This window comes from Molothrus ater, chromosome Z (genome assembly GCF_012460135.2).
Source record: "Molothrus ater isolate BHLD 08-10-18 breed brown headed cowbird chromosome Z, BPBGC_Mater_1.1, whole genome shotgun sequence".
Lineage (NCBI taxonomy): Eukaryota > Metazoa > Chordata > Aves > Passeriformes > Icteridae > Molothrus > Molothrus ater.
Window position 1 is genome coordinate 57,684,693 of NC_050511.2, and position 12,972 is coordinate 57,697,664.

Sequence of the window (12,972 nt, forward strand, 5' to 3'; positions counted from 1 at the left end):
CAGATCTGTACTGTATTTTCTACCTACATATGTTCTGAATTAAAATGGAGGTTAGAAGAGAATATATATTCACTACTGGCTGTCAGAAATCTTTCTCTGTGAGTTTCTCTTGTGTTTGGGTAGGGTAATAATTACCTTTTTTCAGCCTAGCAACTGATAAAAAAGAAGTCTTGCTCTTTCAGCTGTGTGAGAAGAGGTATCTTTTCCACTCTTGTTTGAAAGGTGCCTTAGGAACAGCATCTCTTTATTTTCACAGTAAGACTGTCACCTCTATACTGCCTCTTCTGCCTTATGCACAGCCATTAGTTTTCCAGTTCAATTGTGAGAGCCGGACAAAACATCAGGGTCTCAAAGAAAGATATACTGTTTAAACTCAGCAGGGAAAATCAAAATTTGGAAAAGTTGTACAGAACATTTAGAAGCAGCTGACCACAAGAAAGTTGCAGACCAAAAGCAAGGCAATTAATGCAAGATTGGTGCTGAATCCCTTTACAGGTAGGCTGCATCTCAACTGGTATTATTGGCTCCATCTTACAGCAAAGGTATTTCACTTTTGGTGAGGCAGGCCTTATCCAGCCCTGGGGCAGGAGACCTCACTTACAACAGCACTAAAACCCTGGGTTAAAGACCCTAGGTTTAAATGTGCTTTTTCTTAATTTCACATTTGAGTTTGCAATAGAAATCTCTTGCATTTACATGGAGGCACTCTCGATTGGTCTAATTTTAGCATTTTTTAAGTGAAATTTTAAAGAAAGACACTGGGAAATCCAGTGGATATTGCATGGCATTACAGTGGGGATTGTAATGGTATTACAGCCCTCTCTGAAACTGAAATTCTGCCTAGCAGGAAGTCTACAACACTGTTCCTCTACTTCTGTTGTGTATTAGTTTTATGCTAATGAATTAATGTATTGACATTGCTACTAAACACAGCAATACATGCATGAAACAGGTTTATCTACAGCCCTTGCCTAGCTTGTAAGATTACTAAGACTAGAAAATTTGAAGAGTGTAGACTGCATATATTGCATTTTCTAAAAGAAGTGTAGTGAGTAATTCTACAAGTTATTAGAAATATACTGGGAGATAATAAATTCACACATATTAAAATTTATTTCTTTCAAGTGCCAAAATACAGATTTGACAAATCAACAAACTATCCAGTCAAGAAAAGGGGAAATTCCTCTCCCCCAGTCCTGCAATCCTCTAAAATCATTGGCAGGTCCAGAATTAATTTTAGATAAGAACTTTTTACTGTCTTCTCAATATTCTACCCATTTTCCCATAATATTAATGCTGAAACCGTTGGGAATACAAGTACATGTAGCAAACAAACTGTAGAGTGAAACAACATGGTGTCATGTGTTTTTTTGTCTGAACCAACTTACCCAATGTCCATTTGAAGTAGAAACAATGCTTTCCTGCAGGCAATCCTCCTTGCTTTTCTGGGGAGGAATGTGCAGGAACATACACCCAAGGCATGACAGGAATATACTGAAGAAAGTAAGGAATTCTTTGTGGGGGCAGAGGCTACATAGAGGCAGCATGGACTTACTTCAAGGACAGAGGAACTACAACATCCTTGCATGTTGTGATCCCCAAGACAGCCCATGTGACTGAACTACACCTTTCTATCCACTTTGTTGTCCAACTTGCCCCTTTTATTAGGAGAATAGGCCTTAAAAAATGGGTGGAGTGCAAAGGTAAGAGTGTTGAGTTACAGGTTTGTAAAAGCCATGAGACAGAAAGGAGAATTCAGTGATTTAAAGTTTAGGGGGTTTATTCCATGAATGTGGTAAGCTGTAAAAGGAGAACCCCAGAAAAACCCCACAGTTTCTGTGAACATTACACCATCAGCAGCCATTTCTCATCCATTCCAGAATATAAGTCATCTCACCTGTCTTTGGCAGAGGGTAGCTGACATTAAGTTTGTCTTCCAGAAATGAAAATATTGGGCCTGTGATATTTAAAGCATAGTCAACATACCCATTTTTAACTGCCTCCTTCCGGGCCCAAATACGTATCTGCAATAAAACAAGGAAGAATGCTTTTAAACAACCCTCACATTTCATTTTCTTTGCTTGTCCTCTGTGAGTCATGGTTGGAAAAATGCTGTCTGTCGACACCAGACCATTCAATGAACTTTTAATTAAAAAAAAATCCAACTGAAGTTTTACTGGACCTAACAAATTGCAGCACAGACCCTGATCCTGCTAAAATCTAGGAGAGTTCCAGTACTTCAAAAGGACAACAATTTGAATACAACTATACATAGCAGGAACAAATGAAATCATAGCTTTTATTTTAAGTGGAAAACACTGCAAAACCATTAAGAATTACACATCTTAAAACCAATGTATTCCACTGAGTATGTCTGGGTGGCAAGCTTGCATTTAGCCCACCTGAAGAGAGAGAAATAGATGTCCAGAGAGTGTTTGCAGTCCTAACATGCACATCTCTCCTCCTGAACTTTCTCTGAGACCACTGGCCTGCTCCTTTGCTGGAGAGAGCAGGTGACATCTGAGCAGATGACATCCGTACCTCCAAGTAATGAAGACCACAGCAGCAAGAAATCTTTCCTCTCCTGTGCCCATTGACTTTGTTCCCATACTAAAAAGAGCAGCTGCTTGCCCAAAAGTGATGGGGTAGCCTGAGAAAAAGTTTTTATCTCCATCATATATCTCTGAACAAGAGATACCTCGCCTGGTGCCCAGCAGCTCAAAACCTTCATATTTCTTGCATCTAAATGCAATGCATGATCTCACAAGGAGCTGCACAGCCAAATCCTAAGAGCATGCTTGGAAAACATCAGGATTCAATTCACAATGAAAAAAAAATTAGGCATATTCAGTCAAGAGAAGCCCTCTTTTCAGCCAAAGCTTCAGAAGAGATTCAAAGACCCAATCACTTAATTTTGCTAACCTTAACACAGCTAGCATCTTAAAATCCTAATCCTAGTATGAGCTTTGAGTGTTTCCGTTTACCAGAAACATCAAAACAAGCACAAGAAACATGCTCACACAAATACTGTGGAGGCATAAACTGAGTAACTCTGTCCAAAACCTAGGGGTGAAATACCCTCTCCACTCAATCTCACAGAACACAGGTGGTGCCTTTTCCCTCTGAAAAACAGCTCCTTTGAATGCTCTGCTTTGCTGACTCCTCAGTCCAAGAACTCAGTCCAAGAACTAGGCCCAAGAAAAAGCCACCGCAGCCATAGCTGTAAGTATCCAACAAGTTCAACACAGGAGATGGCAGATCTGACACACCAAATCCAACCTTCCCTGTAAAAAAGACCCAACACTGTGCTTCTTAGACAATCTCTGCATTCTCCACTTACATTGCTCCACCTTTTCCCAGTAGGATGAGAGCAAACTAAACTGTGAAGTGCTCTCATTTAATAAGGAGATAAAGTAAATCTATCTTTAATAGCTTTATGCTTGAACTTACTATTTATTTTGGAAGAACTTGTTACATCTTTTCCCCATTAACTTTGAATGAAAGAATGGAAGTGAAGCAACTGCTGCCCATGCAGTACATTTTTTTACAGCTTCTCTCAGCAAGCCTTAGCCATTTTAGTCTAAGAACAAAACTGAATACTCACAGATGAAGAAACTTCAAACCCAAAACAGTCACTTTTGGAGGCTAAAAGGCGTGCATACTGTGGAATAGAAGGTTAATGTACTGGTATACAAAATGTTTGGAGTACAGTGTTACTCCTACTGATGTCACCGTGTGGCTCCTCAAAGGACCTTGAGGAACAAGGCACTGAACATCAGTGGTTTGTCACAGCAGTGGAAATGAGTATGTTTTCCAACTAAGACACCTAAGAAAGTAAGAAGATCATGAATTATAACAAGTTCTTTCTGCAGAGTAGCCACTCCTAGATTTTAACATACATAGGTCATGCCTACTTGTGCAGTTGTATGAAATGAACAGGACAAGACAACAATCTCATTGTCCCAAAGGAAAATGTTCTGCAGAAATATCTATTGGACAAATGTTAGCAGTTTTGCAACATAAGCAGGTAGTTTGGGAATGGTATTTAGCACAGTTAATGTCTGTGATGATGCACCAGAGGGCCAACTTCTGTTGTAAATTCCTGTAAGGTGTCAGGCAGCCTCATATCTACCTCATTTCCCCGCTCAGTTCTGGTGACGTAATCGAAATCACAAATCACAAAAGCAGTCAAGTAAGTTGACATTTTCAGTGAAGTGTTAAACGTGGTAACTGTCCACAGGCTTCCATTTTCATCCTTCACTTCACATACATCTAGAAAAAAAGCCAAAGAATTATTAAAATCAAAATTCTCCCATAACAAACAAGGAATTTTGTGTTTTCTGCATGTTTATTTTTTACTCCTTTCTTCAATATGGTGTATTCCTGCACTAACTGGTATGTTTCTGGGAGAAGGAAAGCCAGACTTGCTGCTACTGACATGTACCAGAGCCATGACCTTCCATGCAAGCAGCAAAAATTCACTCTTGGGCTTCATGACTGAAGTCTTGGAAGGATATCAAATTCCATCACTTTTAAGTTGTGGGCAAGCTGAGGATAATTTATCCCATGCTACCTATCTAAAACATACAACCTGTTATGACCAAAATGTTGGTTAGGTCTGCCTAAGAATTATTAAATACTTAATCAGATATCTTCCTGTTAAGTAAGGAGGACACAGGCAAGATTCTTTGGGGTAGAAAATGCTTCCAGTGATTCTCACAGCAATCCCACCTATTATAATTCCTAAGTGACTTCATTTCCATGCAAATGTCATAAAACTTACTTTTATGGCTGTAGTGGTTTTACAAAACCATGACAATGGCTGAAAATTATTTAGCTGAAAAATAAAGATTCATGGCATTGAACTGCAAAAAAAAGGAGGCAAGCGACCCAATGGATTTCTCTAGGAATACTAATTTAGAAAATTTGTTTGGAATCTTATACTCCACAGACATTCCACTTGAGATCCCAGCAAGGGACAGAAGGGGCATCTCCAGAGTCTTATACTCATCTTGTTCCTATTCTGCACATACACAGGAGGCTAGAATGTCTCTGCCTAGAAAAAAATATTTTAATTTGTTGTAAATATCTTAACATGTACTGAGAATTAAAGTATCCCCTTGATGTCACAAATATGGACTTTGCATTCCTGGGGCTGTGATTTTGCTTTAAAATGATGTCACACATTATGACAGACACACTAACGAAGCAGTAAATATCAGAAATCAAACTCTGTGCAGCCTTGAGCAGGCAGAGGAGAGCACACCACAACTGATAAAATTGATCAACAGAATGGTTACCATTGGGGACATTAATTATCAATAAAAGTGCCCAAACTTTTAAGGTCATAGGCATAGATTTTCTGTGCCTTTTGAACACACTAGCAAATGGACAACAGAACACTTTTTTAGATGACAAACTTCTCAGATGAATTGCACTCTTTTTAAAAGTAATGTAGGGGGAGAAAAAAAAACATACATCAAGTTGTTGTTTACCTACCAATAGCAGGCATGTTGGAAAGAGCCACATAGCTTGGGTCATGGATAATTCTGATATTAAATATGGCCTTCATGGCAGGTTCATCGAAACATGGGTAAACTCTCCTGGCATACGTTGGTTCCATTTGGGAGGCAATGAGCATACTGTATTAAAAATGCAAATAAGATTAATGCAGCATGCTACAGCTGATCAAAATTATATATATATACATAGAAACAACAAATCAGAAAAAGCAGCAAGTGAAGCACATAGACATGCAGATTTGGAAAAGATTCAGCTATTATTTAATGTCATGACAAAATCCCCATACCCAACAGCCAGTTCAGTTTGGATGTTTGTAGAGAAAAGCAGTCTTTTTAATCACATTTGTTTTTTTTTCCTAGCAGGCCTTTTCCAGATTAAATATTTGAGCATTTCTATTTTGTTTGCTAAAACAGAGTTGAATAAAGAGATACAGGAGACCATATCTCTTTACACCTGCTCTTCTCCCTAATGCATGCACTCTTATTAATTAATTACACGTTTATAAAACATTGTGATAACTGTTAACTAACTGCATATGCATGCATTTGCACAACTCTGACAGGTGCCACTGAGAAGTACCCTTGGGAATGCAGCACCAGTGATGTTCCAGTGCACTGGCAAGCCCAGAATAATATTCAAAAGGATCCTTTATGCCAAGGAGCTACACCTCACTTGAGACAGATCTCTGTGGCACACTGTGAGGGATGCACTCCTCCTGTGTGAACCAAGTGAGCTTTGCTCCTCTCAGATGCTCAGCAAGTGAGTCCAGTCAAGGTTAATCCTCCTGGGTGAGGCTGTCAGTGAGAATTCAGCAGTAAACCAAAACTGGAGACTGGACTGGACTGGTAAATGGCAGGAACTGCATTAATAGTAGAAAAACTGACTACAAATCAATCACTTTACACCATACTATCTGCAGCTATCAGTCTGCTGAGCTGCAGATAGTATGGTGCTCCACAGTAGCTAGCTGCAGGGCAGTGATCTCCCCTCAAGGAGGTAGACCTCTCAAGGTTACCCTTGAAGGTGTAAGACCTTTTACCTGGCCTTGGACATGGCTGAACTGTTGACATTTTTTTGCATGCAACATTAAAGATTTTTTAATAGGAAACTTACCCAATAATCTTTATATCCCATCATAACTATAAGTGTAGAGCATTGACTTCTAATCCATCCATATTTACTAAATACTAAAATATCTATTTGTACTTAATACTTACTCATTGTTAAATATTAACACCTAAATTTACTGTTGGAGTTATCTCCGACTCTTCTCCTGCAACACACACTTGCTGGAAGCAAAAGATAAACCAATGTCTTGTGGCAGAGCTCTCAACAAGCTGTACATCTGAGCTGTTCACATGAGGGCATCCATACCAAGAATTAGAAAAAATACACATTCAATGGTCCTCAAAGCTCCAGACCTGTCAGGCAAGCAGTACCAGCAGCTGGGCACACAAGAACAGCATAATCAACTGCTTCTGTGACCTCAGTACTACAGGGCAAATATTTTTCTGTTGTAGTTGAGGTGTTTCCCAACAGTTTATTCCCACCAAGGTGAGAAATGCTTATTCTTAGCACTGAGGCACCCCAAACAAGCCAGGAGCCATCAGGGCAGTACCCATACCCACAACGGGTAATGAGTCAGATCTGCACTACGTTCTAGTAATTGGTGCAGAAGTAACTAATAAAAATCTGCACAAATACTCTGTTTAGTTACATTTTGGAATGCCTGTTCAGCCCTATCCAGTCAAGTGTTTCACGCATAGGACATATGCAGAGCAAAATTCCAAAAGGATTTCAAAATATTGATGTGAACAGCGACATGCATAAAGCCTGCACTTCATAGCACAGCCTAAGGGATCCTCTAACCCTGAAGCAGCACACATGAGCTCATTCATGGCAGAGCAAGACCTCTGCACAGAACGATGAACAACAAAACCCCTGCATTGTGTATGTTTGAGCCCGCAGTGCTAGAGAAGAGCAAAACTGGTTTCTGTATCTTTCTTCCTACCTAGGTGCTGGCATGGACTACCACAGCTACATGCAGAATATTGATTCCCCATTTCAAGGGGAAGCCCTTCACACACCTAAAGCTACAGAAGTGTGAGTTTCTTCCCTTTTCACTTCCTTTGCTCCTGCAAGCACTGCAGACATGGGTTATCCTTTATCCATAACAAGAGCTCCCATTTTTCAGCGTTTTCTTTTGTGAGACATGATCAGGTGGTTAGTAGGAATTGTCAGCAACAGTGAAAACACATACAGTCATCAATGGTCAAACTGATAACAAAAAATTTCTGTGTTGGATATTCAGTGAAGTTGGAACTTTGGTTTATTCTTTTTTTGCAGAGGTAAGGTTAAGACTTCTGAAAATAGCTGTCACTCTGAACAGCTTTCCAACACAGTGCAACAGCAGTGGGGTTAGCTGACCAAGAAATATGGCCAATAAAAAAGAAAGTTCACATGGAACAAACATTTCAGGGACTTCACTTCTCAAAGCATGCCTTGCTCAGACTCTTCTGAAATGACAGATCTCCAGCAGTTCCTCAAGTAGAAATCACAAAAACCACTAAGGCTTCTGACACATGGCAGAAACACAGAACTGCATGACCATAGAGGTCACATTTTCTATCACAGCTGCTGGTTTCAGTGAGGTGCTGAGGTCAGAAAGTCTCTGCAGGAAACTGACCCAGGGTCTGCTGAAGACTGGTACGAGTCACTTTAGAAAATTTACAGGACAGTCTGCTGGAGAGGGAAGTTTCCTTGCAGAACAGTAACTGGCTTTGTACTGACAGCTGAAAAGCACTGGAAGTTTTTATATTATTTCACATCTATGTAATTCATTAGAATACAACTTCTTCTGTCATTAATACCTTAACAGACCTTACAAATCACTCAAAATTTATCTCCTCCAAGCAAAACCCCTTCAGTGTTTTTGGAACCCATCAGGTTAAGGAAATGGCAGGTGAAGTGATGACCTAAATCTTAGTGAAGGAAAAATAAGAAGATACTATTGCATACCCTTGATTCAGAGAAAACCTTTTTTAAGCAAAAAAAAAATGCAAAATTATTCAATAATATCTGTTATGTGCGCAGGAACAAATAAAAAACCAATACATTGCATCTGCATTCAGTGGATTTTCTTTGATTTATTCCATTGTCTAAATACCACTGTCATCTTTTTAACCAGACTGCAATCTCACATTTCTTTAGTGCTTTGCGATGAGCTAAGAATGAAAAGGAGAATTTGTCATAAACCCTCTAAACAACTGGAAACTTAATTATACCCATTATTTGAATGATTTAAAAACTCTTTTTCTTATTTTCTACAGCTCCAGCAAGGCTGATGACAACTTTTTTTTTTTTTCAGATATTCTGAATTTTATACAGTCTGAATCAAAAAAAAACAGCATCTAATTCAGTGTTTCTTATGTTGCCTGATAAGAGAAAGACCCTTGCAACAAACCCTTGCAAGAGTATTAAAATGGTAAGATAAAAAAGTAATTCTTTATTGGAAGCTTCCAGGTCTCTCCACAGTTATGGCCTGCGGGCCTGCCAGTATCAGATTTCTACAATTTTTATAAGTCTAGCAAATTATCATATCATATGGACATAACAAACATTGTCCAATTAGAAGAGCAGGTGGTAAGGTAAATTTTCCCCTGGTACTGTCCCATTGGAGCTGGTCCAGGGCTTCTTTGTCCTACTTCTTGCTAGGTCTTCTCAGATTCTGACTGAAAAAAAATGTTCTTCTTGTAGGTCCTCTACTTGAAAAAAAGACTAAACAGCATTTCAGGAATGTATTAGAAGGTTAGCTTATTCCTCTGAAATGTAAGAGAAGGACTAAGAAAAACACCAGGACCTGCATAATCACATATAAATGGTCTAAAAACCTACAAATTTATGAAAAATACTTAAAACCCAAAAATCTTTAGGTATCACTTAGATAGGACTTGATTGAATTAATACCACATCAGAGAGCACACTGGCACAGAATTAAGTAATTAAGTGCTTGCTCCTTTCTAATTTGGATTTTTATAAAATTATGCAAATAAAAAAATCTAGATTTTTCTTACCTTAAATTGCTCAAATAATCCTGTGAACAACAATCAGTGAATGAAGAAACAGTAATTAAAGAAAACAGAATGTGCTTCCTAAAATACTTATTGTTATACTGCACTTTTCTCTAAGGCTTACCAAATTATCACCTTTTTCTTCCAAAAAAAAAAAAAGCCTGTATAAGTTGATAAATTGCATTTTCCAGATGTCGCAGACAATGGTATCAAGATTTACACAAGAGCTGGCAGCTGAAAAGCCAGCTTATTGAGAAGAGCCACACAGTCCTCCCCCATGTCAGTAAAAACTATTAACTTCATTTTGTGATTTCATGTTGTTACTACTACAGAGCAGCCTCTACAGAGGCTTGAATGTATGGATCTTGTGACTGCATTTTACCTGCTCAAACAGAGAGCCTATGAACTGCTGAGATAAAGTTTATTTTAGTGGACTCAGACAAGAGCCAAAATTCTCTAATTTTAACTCCGGGTTTCCTTGTGACTTGGTGTTTGCTCAGCAAATCATGACATCTTTGATTATTAAAAAAGAGATAACTTTAAAGACAGCAATTCATCTGCTTCTTCTTCAACTGCCTATTTTGAGAAACTTGTTTTCCAGTGGAAGTACTTAAATTCTAATCTTAAATTTCACTTCTCTTTAGCAGGTTTCACATCCAGAAATGAAAAAGGAAAAGAAAAAGAAAACGAAAAATATCATTTTGAGTGTGAAAATGTTTTAGATGATTGACTACCTAATAAATTCACACTGTCCCAGGACTGATTTTGCAGTTCAAAAGAGGAAGAAAGCATCCTGATAGCACCCACAGTGCAAATCACGGATTGTCTGGTGATAGCTGAACAAGTTCATGTGCATTAGCATCTACAAGGAAGACACAGCTGTTTAAAGCAGCCACCCATCCTACTCCACCATGCTTTTGAAATTGTATGTGGTCAGCGTCTCTAAACTCATGCCCAAATACACAGCCAGAATCCCGGGTTCTTGATAAAGACACGCTCCCCACAGACGTGGGTTGAGGAGGTGGGGAGTTGTCAGCGCTACGCGGACCCCGGTGGGGCCGGGATGAAGATTCTGATTCGGGCTCCATCTCCCAGGCACAGGGCACAAGTACTGTCTGACCCCCTTGCTGCAGACAAAAAAGGCACTGAGAGAACAGAAGTTGTCCAGCCGGTGCTGCAGGTGAAGTCACCTGCCGACGGAGAGCCAGGGCAGCCTGGCCGATGCTTTCCGGAGCGCGGAGCGGCCGGCCTGGACACAGCCCGGCGTTTGCGGCTCGCTCCCTCTGGAGCCGGCGACGCAAGCCCTGGAGGTGCGCCCGCCGTGCGGAGCAGTCAGTCCCCCTCCCTCGCCCGCCAGCGAGCGGCTCGCCCGGCGCTGCTCCCGCCTCCTCCCGGCACGGCCGGCCCCGACCGCGGCACCCCCGCTGCCGCCGGGGCTCGGGGACCCCGCAGCGGCCGCCGCCTACCTGCTCTGCCCCTGGTCGGTGTAGCGAGTGAGGAAGAGCCCGTCGAGGTCCTCCTCCAGCCGGCCCTGGAAGCCCAGCTGCAGCACGTAGCGCCGCCCGGCGCGGAGCCAGCCGCGGAGCTCCAGCACGGCCACCTCGCCCGCCTCGTCCTGCCTCAGCCCCGCCACCTCCACGGCGGCGCCCGGCTCGGACAGGGGCCCGCGCACGGCGGCGGCCCCACGGCTCCGCAGCCCGGCGCTGTGCAGCACCGCCGCGTCCGTGTCCTGCAGGCAGCGCACCGTGATGTTCACCTGCCCGGTGAAGGCGAACGGCCCCGCCTGGCCCGGCCGCACCCGCGGCCACAGCTCCAGGTCGTAGTGGAGCGGCAGGAGGTGGCGGGGCAGGCGGCGAACGGAGCCGGCAGCAGGAGCGGGCGGCGGAGGGGCGGCGGGGCCGGGGGCGCGGGGCGAGGGCGGCGGCGGCGCGGCCTCCTGCCGGCAGCGCCCGTAGAGAGCGGCGAGCGCCAGGAGCGCCACCAGCAGCGCCAGCAGCAGCGCGGCCCCCACGGCCGCCGCCCTCCGCCCCACGTACAGCCCCCCGCCGCGGGTCCCCATGCCCGCCGCTCTGCGCCCCGACGGCCGCGGCCGCCGCTACTTACGGGGCGGGGGAGTGAGCGCGCCCGAGGGCGGGACGAGCCGGGCCAGGGGAGTCGAGTTCCCCCCCGTCCCGGGGAAGCCGCTCCGCCAAGAGCTGCTCCGGCGGGGCGGGCGGCCCGGGGACACCGGCCCCGTGCGGGCAGCGGGGGCGCGGCAGCCCTAGGCGGGGTAAGCTGCGGCTGCCCCCGTCCCGTCTGCCTCAGCAGCCCGCGGGGGAAACGCCACGGCGGACAGCCAAGCAGCCACTCCTTATGTACGTGCGGGTGGCCGTACCGGCGGCGAGGGTGGGCGGGAGATGCCGCATGCCGAGGCCCCCCCGGGAATGAGGGATTCGGCGCTGCCCGGACGGACGGAACGGCCCCCGGTGGTCCCGGCCGTGTCTCAGCGCAGGGCGGAGGCTTGGGCTGCGGAAAACTCTGGTCCGGGGGCGACCGTCGGGCCGGTAATGGGGGATCCCCGTGTACCGGCCAGAAAAAAAAGCCAAAAAAACCAAAAAACCAAAACCAAAACTGCACAAATGTTTCTACGTCTTCTACGTCTTTTACCACAGTGGCAGGAGAAAAAATGAGGAAATGGCAGGGGCACTGAGGAGCACAAGAGTTGTGGTTGAAGTGTTATCTGTTCTCGAGGGAAATCTATGTTAGATGATCAAGTCTGCAAAATCTTTGGCACATAAAGGCGCGACCAAAGTGAGTTTTTAATAAATAGAGTCCCGTTCCTTGAAGCTCAGTTGAGGCTATAAACATCACTGTGCTGTCCATACATAGTTAACTTCATTACAATCAATAGGATTAATCCCGTGTTCCCATTTAAACACATACTTAAAGAGTTTGCCATTTGGTGTCAGATTGCCAGCAAGATTGAAAAATGAAACCTTGTAAAATTTCCTGGTTTTTTTCTCAGTTGCTCCTTTTCTAAATCATGATGAGCCATGCATTAACAGAAGCAGAAGCCAGGAACAGTGGTTTTTGGGTGCCATTGCCTTAGGCACTTTGTAAATAGGATTACAAACAGTGTTTCCCCCTCCTTTTTTATTTTCTCTTTTTTTTTCTTTTAATTTACTCTCAACCAACACACACCCGCCACATTGTCTTGGACCCAAGATAATTTCCTGGGGCTTGTAGTCTGCACAAGAGCCACATTCCACAAACATCTCTGTTTGCAAAATCAAGGCATTGGATTAGGCATTACAGACTGTTTGGTCACCAGAGTTAAAGCAAATTTCACCTCAATAACCTCACTCTAAAAGCTGTATCTCCTGCTAATTTAGTAGTTAAT

General features: G+C 43.3%; 1 protein-coding gene across 1 annotated transcript in view; it reads right to left on the reverse strand.

Annotated features, from left to right (window-relative positions):
• The window catches only part of LVRN (laeverin), a 34,798-nt gene extending 23,146 nt beyond the window's left edge, over positions 1-11,652 (reverse strand). The window contains exons 1-4 of the mRNA XM_036402565.1: positions 11,060-11,652; positions 5,500-5,642; positions 4,133-4,272; positions 1,898-2,024 (exon numbers count right to left, since the gene is read on the reverse strand). Coding sequence (XP_036258458.1) covers positions 1,898-2,024; positions 4,133-4,272; positions 5,500-5,642; positions 11,060-11,652 — 1,003 coding nt within the window. The remainder of the gene's footprint in view (positions 1-1,897; positions 2,025-4,132; positions 4,273-5,499; positions 5,643-11,059) is intronic.
• Between the last annotated feature and the right edge of the window lie 1,320 nt (positions 11,653-12,972).